Source organism: Schistocerca americana, chromosome 2 (genome assembly GCF_021461395.2).
Source record: "Schistocerca americana isolate TAMUIC-IGC-003095 chromosome 2, iqSchAmer2.1, whole genome shotgun sequence".
In the NCBI taxonomy this organism is placed as follows: Eukaryota; Metazoa; Arthropoda; class Insecta; order Orthoptera; family Acrididae; genus Schistocerca; species Schistocerca americana.
The window spans coordinates 130,382,100-130,394,576 of NC_060120.1; the positions used below are offsets into that span (position 1 = coordinate 130,382,100).

Below are 12,477 nucleotides of genomic sequence, written 5' to 3' on the forward strand. Positions count from 1 at the left end.
ACTACTGCAGTTTTTCTGTCAATGTTATTACTGATTGTATTATTTTAGATTATATCTTCTGTATCTAATGATTATTTGAAATTAAAAGAAATGGTAATTTTTCAGAACTTTCAGCAGTTGAGAGGAAACTTTGATGGGGTAAAACATTGTTATTTTCTGCATGTTGCATACAACAACTTCACTTACGCATCCTGAATGTGAACTATAATATTCTGTCATTGCATGATATGGCTTCCTTATTTTGTCTGCACATCAGTTTGCTTTTGCAACAACTATTCATCACAGATAGAAATAAAAAATAAAAGCCAGCCACTTTCATTCAAATTTTAATATCACCTAGCAGCTGAATCAGTAAGTGTTAGTTAATTCTAGACTCATTATGATGCTGCAAGAAAGAATTATGGAGAGGAAATAAAATAATAAACCACCGTGAGCTACAATGCATATATGAATCACAAATTTTGCAAAGAAAAATGTGAAAGAAAGGTAAAAAACTTTGGAATCAGGTATATAATCAAGTTCGAAAGTGGAGGCTTCATATACATATTTTTTAAATTGTTATGCAATCTTTTGTTTAATTGAAATTTTCCATACCATAATGCTTGTCATGAAAATAATGTATGGAAGATAATAAAAATGGAAAAACATTTTAATCTTAGCACATTCACAATTTAAGAATTAGAAGTAAATGGCGTGACAATACAGGGTAATATTAATGGTATCTCAACTTGGTGTCTCAGTGGGTAATTGCCAGATTACAAACCTAAAAGTCTGAGGGTTTGATCCTTTGTCAGTTCTAAGCTTTCATCTGTCACTTATCACTTCTTTCACCTCTTGCAATGTTTGTTATCATGAAAAAATGTCAATTCGAACTCGTAAGACTTTCTATGTCAGTGACTAAAACTGTTTCATGATTTGTTAACCAATTTTGGTTTTCCATTTTGAACAAAACTAACTACCTTTGCAACTGAACAGAAAATATGTAAATATCACAAACTTATCTTTTGGTGTCCACAATGATGATGTTCCACAAAGATATTTTCCATAAATCACTTCCTCATAATCATTCTCCTGCCATGCAGTCACATTCTTGGCTAATAATGCTGGTTTTGACATCCATAATCTTTCATGATTTTTAACATTTTCCTTCCAAATTTATGTTTTTACGATGCAAATCTGAAACTTGGAAAGAATTAATATAACAGTCCTGATGTTTTTAGCGTATCCCAGCTCTTCCAGCAAATTTAAACATGTCAGTCTCCTAGGAGCCCACTTAACTTAAAATCTACAGCTTGAGTTGTGGGTTGTGTGACTCAACATGACAAAATATAAATAACTTCTCTTATAAACAGTGCCTGCAATTCAGTATGCAATATCAGGACATTTGTTCAGTATACTAATTACAGGTAACATAGTCAACACACCACAGTTAAACTTTCACGTTTATGAAAAGGTTAGACTGTTGGGTTGGGTTGGGTTGTTTGGGGAAGGAGACCAGACAGCGAGGTCATCGATCTGGTTAGACTGTTACTCATCATAAAGATGACATGTTCAAATCAAACAATGGAAAATTCAGGATGGAATGTAACAACATGAGAGAAGGAAAGTTGCTACTCACCATATAGTGGAGATGCTGAGCCGCGATAGGCACAATAAAAACATTCAAACAATCTAGCTTTCGGCCATTAAGGCCTTCACACACACACACACACACACACACACACACACACACACACACGAAAGCACAACTTGCACGCACATCTGCAGTCTCAGAGAGCTGAAACTACACTGCGAGCAGCAGCACCAGTGCATGATGGGAGTGGTGACTGGGTAGGGGTAAGAAGGAGGCTGGGGCGGAAAGGGGGAGGGATAGTATGGTGGGAGTGGCGGACAGTGAAGTGTTGCAGTTTAGACGGAGGGTAGGAGAGAAGGTGCAGAGGGGGGAGGGCGTAAGTAGCGGAAAGGAGAGAAATAAAAATAAAAATAAAATGCCACCTCCCTCTACACTAACATTCCTAATGCCCATGGCCTTACTACTATCGACCACTACCTTTCCAGACACCTTATGGGTTCCAAACCAACAACCTCCTTCCTAGTCTCCATGACCTCACCCACAATTACTTCTCATTTGAAGGCATTACCTACAAACAAATCCGCAGTGCGACTATGGGCACACGCATGGCACAATCCTATGCTAATCTATTCATGGGCCATCTAGAGGAATCCTTCCTAAAAACCCAGAATCCTAAATCCCTCACCTGGTTCAGATTCATTGATGACATCTTTGCTATCTGGATTGAAGGTGAGGACACCTTATTCACATTCCTCCAGAACCTCAACAGCTTCTCCCCATTTGCTTCATCTGGTCCTACTCAACCCAACAAGCCACCTTCCTAGATGTTGACCTCCACCTCAGAGATTGCTACATCAGTACCACCATCCATATCAAACCTACTAACCACCAGCAATACCTCCACTTCAACAGCTGCCATCCGTTTCATACAAAGAAGTCCCTACTGTACAGCCTAGCCACCTGTGGTCATCACATAGGCAGTGACAAGCAGTCCCTCTCTAAATATACTGAGGATCTCACCCCGTAATTATCCTTCCATCCTGGTACAAAAACAAATCTTCCGTGCCTTATCTTTCCAGTCTCCCACCACCTCCCAAAGTCCCACAGTCCGGCCACAGAGTAGCATTCCCCTCATAACTCAGTACCATCTGAGACTGGAGCAACTGAATTACATTCTCCACCAGGGTTTCGATTACCACTCGTCGTGCCCTGAAATGAGAAATGTCCTACCCACTATCCTTCCCACCCCTTCTACCGTAGTATTCCGCCGTCCATCGAACCTACACAATATACTCGTCCGTCTTTACACAACCCCTGCTCCCAATCCCTTACCTCATGGCTCATACCCCTGTAATAGACCTAGATGCAAGACCTGTCCCATACATCCTCCTACCAACACCTACGCCAGTCCGGTCACTAACATCACCTATCCCATCAAAGGCAGTGCTACCTGTGAAACCAGGCATGTGATTTACGAGCTAAGCTGCAACCAGTGTGCTGCATTCTATGTAGGCATGACAACCAACAAGCTGTCTGACCACACGAACGGCCACCGACAAACTGTGGCCAAAAAACAAGTGGACTACCCTGTAGCCGAACACACTTCCAAACATGATACCCCTCATCTCAATGACTGCTTCACAGCCTGTGCCATATGTATCCTTCCCACCAACACCAGCTTTTCTGAATTGCGCAGGTGGGAACTTTCCCTGCAATACATCCTACATTCCCATAACCCTCCTGGCCTCAACCTTTGTTAGTCACTGTTCTCACCCATCCAGCCCCCTCCCTGTTCCCATTCCAGCACTACACAGCCATCATTTCACCGCCACGCCCAGTCTTTTAATTTCTTTTATTTTTATTTCTCTCCTTTCCGCTACTTACCCCCTCCCCCCTCCGCACCTTCTCTCCTACCCTCTGTCTAAACTGCAACACTTCACTATCCGCCACTCCCACCATACTATCCCTCCCCCTCCCCACCCCAGCCTCCTCCTTACCCCACCACTCCCATCATACACTGGTGCTGCTGCTCATAGTGTAGTTTCAGCTCTCTGAGACAGCAGATGTGTGTGCAAGTTGTGCTTTCATGTGTGTGTGTGTGTGTGTGTGTGTGTGTGTGTGTCTAATGCTGACAAAGGCCTTAATGGCCGAAAGCTAGATTGTGTGGATCTTTTTATTGTGCCTATTGCGGCTCAGCATCTCCGCTATATGGTGAGACGACATGTTCAATTGCAGACAGGCACAATGAAAAGACTGTTATACACTGAACCTTCAGCCAAAGCCTTCTTCAGAAAAGAATGGGGAACGCACACACATTCACACAAGCAGACACACCTCATACATGTGCGAGCATTATTTCTGGCCACTCTGGCCAGACAGAAACTGTTGTAAATGAGAGCTATAATCTGGAGTGAGGCAAGGAACATGGTGGAAAGCACAGTATGGATTGGGGGAGTGCCTGGCAGAGTGTGAGCAGGGACTAGAAGATGCCAGGACAAGGTTACCACGCAAAGTGTCAGAAGGTTGTGGAGGAGGTGGAGCGGTCAGGGGGGTGGGCAGAAAAGGAGAGGAGCAGAAAGGGGAAAAGACTGATGGGTGCATTGTTAGGGAGTGACATTCATTGAGAATGTGGGGACATGAATTGGGACTAAGTGACAGTAGGACAGAGGAGGTGGAAACTGTAGGGTGGAGGGTGTGCAGACTATGGTTTGTAGTAGGCTAAGGATGGGATAATTTTGAGAGCAGAAATGTGTTGTAAGGATAACTCCCATCTGTGCACTTCAGAAAAGCTAGTGGTGGAGAGGAGGATCCAGATGACACAGGGTGTAAAGCACCCATGGAAAACAAACAAGTTATGTTCAGCTGCATATTGTGCCACAGGGCAGTCCACTGTGATCTTGGCCACAGTTTCACAGTGGCAGTTCATTGTGATGGAGAGCTGGTCAGTAATCATGCTAATATAAAACCGTTGTGCAATTAATGCAGCAGAGCTGGTATATGACATGGCCGCATTCACAGGCAGCCTGGTCTCTGATGGGGTAGAATAAGCCTGTCACAGGACCAGAACAGGAAGTGCTGGGTGGCTGGATTTGGCATGTTTTGCACCTAGATCTTCCACGTGGATATAATCCCAATAACAAGAGCCTGGCACTGGGACTGACTTAGGGAAAGGGTGGCTGGGTTGGCATGAGAACACCACTTTAGGAGGGGTGGGAAGGGTCTTGGGTAGGATGTCCCTCATTTCAGAGCATGATGATAGACAATTGAAGCCTGATGAAAGATATGGTTCCATTGTTCCAGTCAGAGGTGATATTGGATGCCTAAGAGGCCAATGCTTTTTAGTTGGTTCTTGGGGTGGTGGGAGGATTGCGATAGTTGTGTTAGAATGTGGCATGGGAAATCTGTTTGCAGGCTAGGACTGAGGGCAGTGCCTGTCAATAAAAGTCTTGTGAGACCTTCAGTATACTGGGCAAGAGAGCTTTTGTAACTGCAGATATGTTGTCCCCAAGTGACCACGCTGTATGGGAGGGATTTGTTGGTAATGAAGGGATGGCTGTTGTCCAAATGCAGGTACTGCAGGTAGTTGGTAGGTTTAGTTTGGATAGAGATGTGGATGGAGCTATCAGAGAGAAGGATGTTAACATCCAGGATGGTGGCACATTGAGTTGAGGAGGACTAGCTGAAGCATGCGGGAGAGGAAGTGCTGAGGTTGTGAAGCAATGATGACAGGATGTCTTCACCCTGAGTCCAGGTCCAGAAGTTATCATCAGTGAACTTGCACCAGACCAGGTGTTTGGGTTTTTGGGAGGATAATATGGTTTCTCCAGGTGGCACATAAACAGGTTGGTACAGGAGGGCACCATGTGGGTGTGCGTGGCTGTACCGAAGATTTGTTAGTATACCTTTCCTTCGAAGGAGAAGTAGCTATGTAATAGGACATAGTTAGTAAGGTACACCAGGCAAAAGGTAGTGGGTTCAAGTCTGAAGCACATTGGGAGAGGTAGTGTTCAATACTGGCAAGACCGTGGGCATGAGGACTGGTGTATAGTGAAGTGGTGTCAACAATGATGAGTAGGGATCCAGGTGGTAAAGGAGTATTGGACTTGTCAGAAGAGTACTTTCTTTCTCCTGATTCCAGCAATGGAAACACTTATTTGCCACCTTCCAACCAAAGCCAATGTAATCTGAACATTGAACCCTGCCTCTCTTAGTTCATATCACCATTCAACTGTGACTCCCCCCCCACCTAACTAGCTCCTGGTTTCTTTGATAAATTCCTTACTTTCATCCTGGCCTCATCATCCTTTCCCAAGTCCCTTCCTAAGACCACCAACCTTTCAGCAGAAGAATAGACACCCTTACACAGCCTCAACGCAGATCCTAACCTACTCAAAGTACCTGCATATGAAGGCTCCAGCACTGTTATGAATCACAGTGACTACCTTGTGGAAGGCATCTACCAGTTGTCTAATTCCTGCATATATAAACTCTGCCAGAGTGATCCCATCCCAGATGTCCAACATGACCTCAAGTCACCACTTAAAGCCTTTGGCCTTTCCCAGAATCTATCCCCTGAATCCATTTCCGTCCTCACCCCAGTGACAACCAGCACACCTACGTACATGCTCTTCAAAACGCGCAAACTCAACAGTCCTTAACACCGCACTGTAACTGCTTATTGTGCCCTCACTGAAAGAATTTTGGCCCTCATTGACCAACACCTCCAACCCATTGCCAAAAATCTAGCATCCTACATCAAAGATACCAACCATCCTTCACAGACTCTCCACTATTCCCACCCCTTTACCTCATAGATACCTACTTGTCACTGTTAATGCCATTTCTCCATACACCAATACCCCTCATTCCCATGACATTGGTACATTGCCACTCTCCAAATGTCCTTCAGACTTCAAACCCACTACCTCATACACCTTACTAGCTTTATCATAACACACAACTATACCTTCTCTGAAGGGAAGGTACATAACCTTCCTAGCTTCCCAAAAGCTCAAGTCCCAGGTGTGGTTCAGGTTCACTGATGGTATCTTCATGATCTGCACTCAAGGCCAAGACACCCTATCCTCACTCCTTCACAACCTCGATACCTTCTCTCCCATCCACTTTAACTGGTTCTCCTCAATGCATGTGCCATTTTCCAGGGCATTGACCTCCTTCTCTCTAATAGCTCCATCCACATTTCTATCCACATTAAATCAACCAACCAGCTACAGTACCTGCATTTGGACAATTGCAATCCTTTCCATACCAAAAAGTCTCTGCCATACAGCCTGGACACTTGGAGACAGCTTATCTGCAGTGACAAGAACGCCCATGCCCAGTATGCTGACGGTCCCACAAAGGCCTTCATAGATAGACAATGTCCCCCAGACCTAATCCACAAACAGATTTCCCATGCCATATGCCCATACATTCCTGCCTATCCTCCCACCACCCGAAAAACCAACTACAAAGCACTGCTCCCTTAGGCATCCAATTCCACCTCAGATTGGAACAACTGAACCACATCCTTCATCAGAATTTGATTGCCTGTCATATAATAGTTCTGCTGCAATCATTGCACAACTTTTTGTATTGGTATGGCTATTAACCAGCTGTCCACCAGCATGAATGGTCACTGCTGAACTGTGGCCAAGAGCAAAGTTGACCACCCTGTAGCACAACATACAGCTGAACATAACATGCTTCATTTCAATGAATGCTTCACAACCTGAGCCATCTTTATCATCCCCTCCATTACCAGCTTTTCTGAACTGCACAGATGGGATTTATTCTTACAACACATTTTCTGCTCCCAAAATGAACCTAGCGTCAACCCACAACAACCTACTGGTCCCACACCCTCCACCAAACAGTTTCCACCCCCTCTGTCCCACCACCTCCTCTCAGTTCCCACCCCCTTGCCCTTACTGTGCACTGCTCTCTGCCAGTGCACCCACCAGTTGTTTCCCCTCTGTGCTTCTCTCTTTGGACATGGCCTGCACATTGTGTGTCCCAGTTGTCATTATCTAGGTCATCTAAAGTAGCTACAAGCAGCCCCTTGATCACATTCACCTCAGTGGCACCAAAATTAAGCTACCTCTGTCTCCTGTACATGTACAGTGCTTCTCCAAACAAAACAATATGATGCATCCAACATATCATTTTCTTCTAGTGGCTGCACTGCATACAACATGTCGACAGGCAGCTCCTGCTCCATACTCATCCAAAGCATCTTACCACGCACTATAACAAGCAAATTAAGCCATAGTGTTTTTGTCCAAAGTTTAACCAATTTGCCCTTTAAGATACACAAACACTGCAACAGTTCTTCACTGGCAACAGCTTGCCCTCTAAGTTTCTCCATGTGTCACTGAAGGTCAATTTTGGCATGCAGTTGGAGCAGAAAGTCTAACCCCAGGATTGTGCAGTAACCTTCACTCACATGAGGCACTACTACATGTTGCTGGTATTTCTCATCCCCAACCTGAAAAGTTAATACCACTGAACCTAGTGATTTTACATCATTCCTCCCTGTGAGATCCACTGACATAGCCATCTCTGTGTCCAACAGAAATTTAATGCTTCTAGCTCCTCACAATTCATACTGCACCACATTCAGTCTCTGCATACATATCTGTAGCATCGAAACTTAACATCCATTCCTTTTACAACCCCATTGTCAGTGTCCTGCCACACCACTCTTTTCACACTGAAGCTGACGACTTTGTCTCTGGGCATGCCTTGATTGTTCATACCTATAACACCTTATGTCAGTGGAAATCTTGTGGATCATTCCCCTCTGTCACTATATCAATCTCCTTTAACTCCATAGCCATACTGATGGCAGCGCACAGGTCTTTCGTGATACCTGTCTGAATTGTCATAGAATTTCAAGTGGAAGGCCACTCAGGAGGGTATCTAGTGCCCTGTGCTCAGCTTTTTGGAGTATAATCTTTTTTCCTCATTGATTTCCCCCAGCTTGTAAATCTGTACATTAATTTTCTGTATTGTGTCAGCAAAACTTTCCTCTGTCTCATTGTGTTTCTTCACATTTCCACTTAATTGCCTGTGGGAAAACATTGCACTTTTGTTTTTTTATGGTGTTGCTGGAGGCCCTGCTTCAACTCCTCAAACATCTGTGCATTTTTTAACCCTCCAAGCATCTGACTTTTTTTTTTTTTTTACTTTTCCTGTCAACCTCAACGTTTCCATTTGCAGTAGGTGAGTATCCACCTAATCCCAATTTCTGCTGCTGCTTCCAGGTCATCCAAGAAAGACATTACAGCCTCAGTTGACTTGCCATGGAAGGGAGTAATCAAAGTAATGATAGCTGAATCTATTAGAGGGCTAGCTGATTTGACAACATCTCCTTTCCCTTCATAGCTGCCAGTTGTCTGTGCCTCTCTGCATTATCCATCGACAGCTGCGCTATCTGATTACCTAGTAACTGACTTGCCCCCTACACAGAAACACCCTGCATCCCAGACTCCGCCACTGTGGAGCGTTTACCCTCAAAACTTGATCAAGTATACAAAACAATAGCACTGCAAAATGATAGTTTACACACTAATAACCATAACATACCACACACACCTGGTGTCAAACCATAGCTACTTTGACTCAGTGCATTGCCTACCAGTTGGCCATAATGGCAGCATGTAAAACACTCCACTCATACAGACTCAGGTAATGGTGCAGAGTGATAGTAGATTGCCCTTTGAGCATCTTGTTGGTTACAAATAGTGTTCCTTGGCATTGCTGTGAAATTGTGATACATTAGTTGATTATAACAGCTTCACAAATGCCATCTTTAAATTCCAATGACAGACCTTTCTTGAACTCACCTCCCATGCACACTACAATAGGAGGAACAAATCAGTCCATTCACTCACCACATGATTTGTTGACACTGTGTGCTGTGAGTGTGATGTGATGCTGCTTGTGGCTGCACATGTCGGTGGTGGTCAACTATTCCAACTCTTCTGATGCCAGTTGTAGTGGCCCAGACTCTATGGTGGCCAGGTTGAGTGGCAGCAGTGGGCCATTGTCAGGATGCTAGCTGTCAGTAAGATATGAAAACAGCATAAATAGTCAAAACTTTTATTCATATTCATGCTGCAACACTCATAATACTGCTTCACAGTGACCACACCCTCCTTTGGTGCACAGTGAGGACAGCATATGGAGAACTACTGAGGCCTGTGCGCATCCAGAGGCCAGCTGTGACATGAGCGACTAGAATAATACTTACGTGCAGAGTCTGTGCAGCAACATGTGCACTGGCTACATACAGTGCAGCTGCTTGCGGCAAGGTGTGCCAGCAGTGCAGAGGTACATGTAATTCTTGCAGGGGATATCAGCCCTTGGAAGTGGAACTCTCCTTTGCAAGTGAAGGCACAAAGTTCCAGGATGCCCACACCAATGTAGAAGGGCAAGTAGCTGCAGTACATTGATCTTGAACAGCTGCCCACCAGGGCAGGAGGGGGCTTGCCAGTGGGAAGGCATGTAGACTTAGAGCCTGCAGTCGGACCAGTGGTGGTAGAAGCCCAAAGGTGTGGCGGCTGTTTACAGAACCATATTGCCCTGTCACCTGGTGCAGCCCTCTCCTTGAGATTGGTGCTGCCAGTCTGGAACACCTCTGGCTAGAAATGATGGGTATTTTTGAAGGTAGCCATAGGCCACAGCTTGTAGGTTTGGGGCAGTGCTAGTGGCTACAACTGACAACCCTGATATTTATCATACCAATGTACCACTTCTAACCAAATATTATTCTGTTCAAAAAATTCCAGAGCATTCGTAATTTCACGCCAATGGTGTGTTGGAGTGAAATGTGGTTGGTATCCCTGCGCATGCCTGTGTTTAATGTATAATTGCCAGAAGTTTCATTGTTGTATGTCTGTTAGTAATTGTTCAGTGCTGCATTGAGTAGAATGTTGTGTTGCACAGTTTGCGAGTTTTGAGATGACAGAGTTAGAGGAGGAATGAAACTGTGCATGCCAATCGAAGACTGTCTGTCCAAGAGATTGCAGAAGACTGTAACATTTCAGTTGGATCATGTCATGAAATCCCGACACAGCATCTTGGAATGCATCATTTTGCCTCCAAGTTCATCCCATGGCTCATGAGTGAAGACCAGAAATGGATCACGCAAATGAGAATGAGCTGTTGCTTAGAGAATCATAACTGGTGATGAGACGTGGATCTACAGTTATGATGTTGGGACTAAAATTCAGTCCTTACAATGGGTTGGGAAAGGTTCTCCAAGACCATAAAAAGCTCATCAGGTCAGGTCAAACGTCAAAGCCGTGCTGATAGTTTTCTTTGACTTTGAAGGATTAGTTCATCATGAATTCATACCACAGGGACAAACTGGTAATCAATGGTACTATCGAGATGTGCTGAGATGCCTTTGAGAAAATATGAGAAGGAAATGGCCTGAAATGTGGCGAGACAATTCATGGCTCTTGCATCATGATAACGCACCTGCACATTCATCCCTATTGGTGCATGACCATTGCACAAAAAATGAAATCACTGTGCTGCATCATCCTCCATACTCTCCAGACCTCCCCCTGTGGAATATTTTTTATTTTAAAGGTTGAAAACCCCATTGAGAGGACAAAGATTTGCAATGATAGATGAGATAAAAGAAAAATCACAGAAACTGCTTCACAAGATCCAGCAAGAGCCAATGAAAATGGTGTTGGAGCAGTGTATCAATTGTGGAGGAGAGTATCTCAAAGGAGACCATGCATAATAAGTAATAGGCAAACATACAAAAATTTTGTGGACAAAGTTCCAGAATTTTTTGAACAAATATCACAAATGGTATAAAAAGTCCATTGCTTGAGGGTGTAGAAACCAGTCAGCTGCTCCAACAGTGTCCCCGTCCTTTTGCTGTATCATTGTTATTGCAATGCTTGGCTCGTAATGTATAGAAGGGTGGTTACTGCAGCTACCATTATGGTGTTTTGGTTCTCGCCAGTTTCCATGGCTTCTCACAACTGCTGCTATTTTCATAGTAGTTCCCAAAAATTAATGGCTACTTATAATGCTAAAGTTCTGCCAGGCTTTGGACTTGGAATGGTGTTGCCTAATGTGAGGGTAACATGAAGATCAGCACATAATTGATGGGAGTGGTTGTCATTTTTTTCCCTTCTTTGTCTTACATTTGTTTACTAAATCTTCTGTCATGCCATTAGATGTAGGCATGACAAGGGTGTATAACATACATAATTCCATAGCAGATGCAAATCACAGGAAACTTAAGAAGTAAACTCTGTACAATTATCTGTGACAAGATTTCATGAAGTGTATTTAACAGAAAAAATATTTGAAAGGCACTTAGTGGTATTTTCTGTCATGGTCTGTTGCATTTTTATTGTATATGGAAATGAGAACATGTGTCTATCAAAATTAACTTCATGACCTTGAAAAGGCCCACAACATCCGCATGCATCTGATCTCTTGGCTAGGTAGTCATAGGCCGTATTTTATAGATTTGGGGCAGTGTTTGTTGCTGCAACTGACAAGCCTGACATTTCTGAATCACTCTTGCAGTACCCTCATCTACCTCTTCACATGGCCAATACACATGCAGCCAGGCAAGATTCTTCATTCCAGAAATGAGTCAGTGATAACTGATATATGAGTTGCAATATATAGGAGCACAGAACCTCTGATTCACTACTCAACAATGGCGGTCATCCTGATTCAATAATAACATCTTTGATGAGATGTCACGAGCAAAAAAAGGGCCACACACAACAACAACAACTAGTTTCTGTGGAGTTTACCTAAAGAGGCACCTGGAGCCCCCATTTTATACGAGCTGGAAAATCTGCTACAGGAGTAGATTGTAATGTGTGGCTACTGTTACATCTGTGGAAGTGATTGTAAAC

General features: G+C 43.8%; 1 protein-coding gene across 2 annotated transcripts in view; it reads left to right on the top strand.

Annotated features, from left to right (window-relative positions):
- Positions 1-12,477, top strand: part of LOC124594794 (protein FAM92A) — a 197,918-nt gene that overhangs the window by 154,442 nt on the left and 30,999 nt on the right. The window contains exon 6 of one of the 2 annotated variants that reach the window (XM_047133212.1): positions 106-138. The exons of the other annotated variant lie outside the window; for it this stretch is intronic. Within the exon in view, the coding sequence (XP_046989168.1) occupies positions 106-138 (33 nt within the window). The remainder of the gene's footprint in view (positions 1-105; positions 139-12,477) is intronic. 2 annotated transcript variants of the gene reach the window in all.